This window comes from Nannospalax galili, unplaced genomic scaffold, assembly GCF_000622305.1.
Source record: "Nannospalax galili isolate Female #2095 unplaced genomic scaffold, S.galili_v1.0 scaffold629, whole genome shotgun sequence".
NCBI classification, from domain to species: Eukaryota; Metazoa; Chordata; class Mammalia; order Rodentia; family Spalacidae; genus Nannospalax; species Nannospalax galili.
In genome coordinates this window covers 1,525,429-1,531,428 of record NW_008360323.1, presented here as the reverse complement: position 1 = coordinate 1,531,428, position 6,000 = coordinate 1,525,429, and the positions used below count along the sequence as shown (strand labels likewise).

At 41.6% G+C, this 6,000-nt stretch overlaps 1 protein-coding gene across 1 annotated transcript in view; it reads left to right on the top strand.

The window, feature by feature from the left end:
• Spred1 (sprouty related EVH1 domain containing 1) overlaps positions 1–6,000 on the top strand; it is a 76,713-nt gene continuing 70,713 nt past the window's right edge. Inside the window, exon 1 of the mRNA XM_008825294.2 lies at positions 1–210. Within this exon, the coding sequence (XP_008823516.1) occupies positions 179–210 (32 nt within the window). The 5' untranslated portion in view covers positions 1–178. The remainder of the gene's footprint in view (positions 211–6,000) is intronic.

The following is a 6,000-nucleotide window of genomic DNA, read 5'->3' as shown; positions in this document are numbered from 1 at the left end:
GGCTCGCGGGGCGCCGCTCCGGGTGAGGCGTCCACCATGGTGAGGCCCCTGAGCCGCTGCCCGCGCGCCCCGCCGGCCGCCACCGCCGCCGCCCGCCGTCCCTCGGAGCCGCCGCTGCCTCTGCTTCCCCGCCTGCCGTTGCTCCTCCATCTCCAGATCGGATCACGGTGAGGGAAAGATGAGCGAGGAGACGGCGACTTCTGACAACGAGTAAGCGAGCCCCCTCCCCCAGTCCTCCCTCGGCGCGGCCCGGACCCCGCGCACTCTCGGGGGAGCCCGCTGCGTCCTGCCGCGGACACAGATACCGAGGTGCTGGGCGGTTTTATTTCGTGCAAGCACCCTTCTCCATCCTTCCATCACCTCCGCACTGGGGAAGGAAGGGGGTTGAGCAGAGGTAGCATAGCAGTCCGACATCTCCGAGACCGACTGTGGGGGGCTGGAAGTGCAATCGAACACCCTCTGCCACCGAGACCCTGGGCCTGCCCTGCCCTGCCCTGCCCTGCCCTGCCCTGCGCTCTGGCATACCTACCAACACCTTGACTGTCCAGCCTGCTTCCTTCCCTGCTATTTCCCTCAGAAATAACTGTGTGGGAGCACCCCTGCAGCAAACTGCTATTGAATCCTAATTCGATGACTCAGTGACTCTTAAATACCGATTAAGCCATCGCCTCCCCCCCAACTTATGACCTATACAATTTTTGTTTAAAAAAAATCCCAAACCAACAGCGTTAGGGGAACGTTTTTAGCATTTAATAGGATTAAGGATACTTGGAGTGGGGGAGATGTTGAGCTATTATGTTTATCTTTGCGAATGTTGGATTTGTCCCCATCAAAAATACCGAACACTTTAGCATTTGGAATGGTCGGTAGTGGCTTTCGGCTGTATTAACAACCACTTTTATTGCTGAACATGGTGACTTCAACTTCATCAAGAACATTCCGTCTTTTAAGTTTCGCTTATTTGGCTTGCCAAACGGAGCACTGTCCTTTTAAATATTTGTTTTTACGCAGCAGCGGCTTGGAGGAATCATGGTGCTGTAACTGTTTTCTATTGAGAAGAGTTCATTCTGGGCAGAATATTAGCATCCGTTTTCTTGTCATTAAGTTCTCTTTGTTTATCTTCGGAGGGTTGTAAAGAGTTAAAGTGAGTATGGTCTCATCCTTAGGATGCATTCCTTCAAATAAAGTGCAAAAGTGCATTCCTCAAGTCAGACCTTTTCCGGGAAGCTTTAAAGTCCTGGGCGGAAGCCTGTTTAACGTAAAATAGCAAGAAAAATGCAGAGCGGCACTCCCCCTTGGAAAAGCTTGCACTGTGAGGAGCGGGTGTGGACCGAGGTGGATTGCTGCAGTCAGTACATTCTAGGAGCAGAAGTGGCCGCCATGTTCTCTCTTTTTGTGAATCGCCCTCATTTGCATAGCACACTCTTCATTCATAAAAAAAAAAAATAATTAAACATCCATCACCTTGGACATTTTGCAAGGATTTCCTAAGAAAAAATTCGAAGATTGTTTGTCTCTGTAGATTTTTGAGTTCAGGAAGTGAGCAGAATTTGAAGTTGTAGATTGAATTTCAGAACATAGGCACACACAAACAACTAGCCCAGTTCTCAGAATGTTGACACAGTTATGTGGGAAATATCAGTTCGGGGAGGTGCTGGGATCACGTGATCGCCTCCATTCATAAAATACCTGGCTGTCCATTCACAGTGCAGTACACTGTCATTGCCTTCCGCCGACTAGACCTACTTTGAGAGAGATCAGGGAGCCGGTGTCAGATAGTGCTGGGTTAGGAGAAAAACTGCCGAACTGCTGAAGGGAATGACGGGAACTTTTACTGGTATTTGTAAAAGCCGCTGAGATCAAAATCTAAGATCTATTTTAGAAATGGGAAAAGACTTCCTAGCAGTTCAGTATTTTAAAAAGTACTTGGTATTTCCTTGCTGCTGAGAAGCGAATGAGGGCTTTGAATTAATGAAGGTATAGAATAGATTGCTATGTGGGCCTTGTTTTGGTACTGTACATGAATAAATCGAAAGTGCAAGTAAGTGAGAGGGAGAGAGCTAGCCACAGACAGAGAAATAGTTCAGTAGGTAGGGCTGCTGTTACACCAAAATGAAAAAATATTCCCGAGGTTTTAATCCTCAAGATGCTGATACTAAACAAACAACTGGGGTAGCGTCCCTCCCACTCCTAAGGGTAAAGGGGCAACTTGGAAATTAATCTTTCTTAATACGTAAGCTGTTCCTTAGGAGCTGTATAATACCATTAGTTTTGGTAGGGAAAGAACAGTCTATCTTAGCATATATTGCAATTTCAGAGTTTTTTCATAGGGCTAAAGTCTGGATGGTGGTGGTGTTTTTAAAAAACCGTCATATTAGAAAGTGAATTGTGTTCATCTGCTAATGAACAGCTCTTTTTCTAGAGCTGGCATTGTTTATTGTGCCTTAGCTCCACTACAAAGTGGATGTCTTTTGTGAGTAGCTTTTAATCTGATCATTTATACATCTCACTTTTAATGTACGAGGTAACATTTTGAAATGGAAATTCTTTATTTGTGTGTACATTATGAAGAAGCAAAAGTGAGATCTCAAGGCCTTAGTGGAGTTGAAAATGGCCCTGTAAGAATTTCTTCTTTAAGCCATAGTTCATTAGGGATTTAATTACAGTAGGAATTATTCTGTTTTCAGCCTTTTAAAAGGGGTGAAAATCTCCGGTATCTTGAGAAATCAGTAACTTTTTAGGTTAATAGCCATTGTAAAATGCAGTAAGACCTTTAGAGTCTTCATTGTCAAATCCATTATCTGAATCTAGAGTTAGAGAAGCAGGTGAGTGGTGAGTCTTTGAGATTGATTGTAAATCTAATCAAGATTAGTGGAAGATCTGTTCTGTATAAGGTTTTGTCTTAATAGGGACAAGCCAAATGAGGGAAAAATTAACGAGAATAGGACAGAACATTAGACTTTAAAATTTGTGTTAAAAAATCTGACTTTTCACTCTGATGAAATGACTCAGCCTGTCGACCTGAGTTCCATTCCTAGGACTCAACAGTGAAAGGAGAGAACCACTTATGGAAGTTATCCTCGAACCTCCACACACACATGGTGGTATCTTTGTATTTGCACAGATATATATAATAAAAATGTCTTTTAAAAATCCAGCTTTGCAAAAGTCATTCAGATGCACCGTAGAGCAAAGGCTTTGCCACCAAAGGGGAGACCAAGCAGCACACCATGTGATTTTATTTTTGTAGGTAATTTTTCATTTTGTTTGTTCAATACTCCAGATGTTCCGGCAGATAAAACGGTATCATATTATACTGAATTAGCCTTTTAAGTAGAATTTTGTACACTTACAGACCTATTAGATAATACTTATGGCCTTTGTACTTTGCTGTTGAGTGCTTGTCATTGTGTGTGTCTGCCCTTTGCCAGGTTGGCGGAAGCACTCGGAGAGGTGAAACAGCTGAAATAGTGAGCATTTTACTTACTGTGCTGACATCAGCCACAAACATCTGCCATGTCAGTACCAGGATTTTTAATAGCAAGTTGGGATTATAGTAGATTTCAGAACTAGGTTAATTAGAATTAAATCACTTGGGATAAACTTGGTGTGATATAGTCTGGATTAGAACCATTTTCCTGTCAAAAGCAAATTTAATGCTTCATTAAAAATGCACCTCATAAGGGTTATTCTAAGGGTGTATGTGAGCATATGCATTTTCTTCCATTCTTCAAGTGTCTGTATATATCTATGCATACATTAAACATACGTGCTTGGAAAGTATTCTAGAACGGAACAGAAACAGTCAAGTAATGTATCTATATAGATATCATGTATGCATAATGTAAAGCTTGCATCGAGTTCAGTTGAGCTCCATGCCTGCTTCACCTTTTAACTTAAAGCTTTCTGGTTTTGAATTGTATTTAAAATTTTATTTATATTATGTATATGAGTGTTTTGCCAGCATGTATGTAAATGCACCCCTGTCCTGCAAACCTACAGAGGCCAGAAGAGGGCATCAGATTCCCTGAACGGAGTTCTGGATGTTTGTTAGCTGGTATGTGGGTGCTAGAAACTGAGCCCTCATCCTCTGCAAGTGCTCTTAACTGCTGAGCCATCTCTCCAGCTCCTTGAATTGTATTTTTAAACACTGTATACTAACATGGCTGAAACCTCACCCCCATTTTTTTCGGACATCATTTCTCCACAGAAGACTTTCTCATTTATGCCATATTCACCAGTATCCCCTCCTGTATTGCTGTGTACTTGATGCATATTTATAGATCTAAAAAAAATCAGTGTTGTAATCATTTACTCATTTCTGTGTTCTTTATTATGGTTCTCTATTTCATTTCGCCTAGCACAGTGCTTGTTACAGCATTTGTGTGTGTGTGTGTGTGTGTGTGTGTGTGAGAGAGAGAGAGAGAGAGAGAGAGAATTTATATATTTACATTTTATCTAGAAGGTAGGATAAAAAATTATGGGACTAGTCAATTACATTGTCTTTTAAAGATTTACCTTTTGATCTTTTAAGGCCAAATTGGCTTTTTTTTTGGCATGGTCTATCTCCTCAAATTGGAGAAGTAATGGCTGAGACTCAACATGCCCTAGATGTTCTCGGAGTGTCTGGATGTGGTTGGCCTCTGAACTGTGCGGTACATCTGAAGAACCACATCATCAACAAGGTCGTTGGCTGATTACCCATTTTGAAGTTTTAAATTTCTTTCCTTTCATAACCCCTTTCTTGTGCGAACACTGAGGAACTGACTCAGGATGAAGTTCATTGGTCAGGAAAGGGCGAAAGTTAAGGTTCCCTAATTTCATGCTGCTTTTGGTGACTGGTGACTGAGAAGTGCCTAAGGGGAAAGGTTAACAACTTATCTCTTACTAGGTTAACTTGAGTGACTAGCAGGTTTTACTGAAGGTGGGAAAGGGTTGATTGAAATGTACATGGCTTCATTCTCCAGTAGGAGGTAGAATTACATTAAAATTGCTGACTTAAGAAAGTTTACACATGCTAGAGTAGTATAGTCAGAGACTATAAAAATTGTTGTTGTTCTTTGTCCTTGTTGTTTTGAGACAGGATGTTACTATATCACCCTGGCCAGCCTGGAATTCGCCTGTGTAGACCAGGCTGGCCTCAAACTTACAGATGTCTGCTTACTTCTGCCTCCAGAGTGCTGGGGATTAAAGGTGTGCACCACCACCTCACCTGGCCTAAAACAATGGATTTTTGTTGAAGCATAGTTCATTAATAAAGGATCTTTAAAAAAAGGTGTGTTAACTGGCTAGGCAGGCGAAATGTCTGTGAGCTTAAATAGCAAAAAGTTTTATTTTTACTAATCTCTGCTAAAATTGATTTATAATTGAAGGAAGTGCTAATAGGCCATAGCAGCATTAAAGCTGCTTGTTCCAGAGAATGTGTTAGTTTCTTAGGGCTTTGCTAACTATGTACTACAAACTGGGTATTTTTTAAGAACAGAAGTTTATATTGTCCCACAATTCAGGAGATGAATTGTCACAAATGTGTATTGGTGGCGCCTTGTTCTCTCAACTCAGTGGTGGTGTTCTTCCCCCTTGCTGGCTTCAGTTTATTGCTGGGCATCTCAGGCAGTACTTGGCTTGTAGCTGTGAAACTCTAGCCTTTGCCTTCATTATTGTATGGCATTCTGTGTCTCTGCCTCTGTTTGACCTTTTTTATAAGGACACCAGTCACTGGATAAGGAATCGTCCTCATCTTGATGAATTATATCTGCAAGGACTGTTTCCAAATACGTTCACATTCTAAGGCACTGGGGGTTAGGACTTCAACAGATTTTTGAGGGACACAGTTCATCTCATGATACCAATAGAAATTAAAATTTCTTTCTTATAGCAGAAATGCTGCTTATCTCTAAAATTAATCTTGAAATATTTATAGTCATCACTCCCTTGAAATAATGATGGTCATTAAGCCCATTGCTATATCTTATGTATTCTGTATTAATAAAGAACCACAGT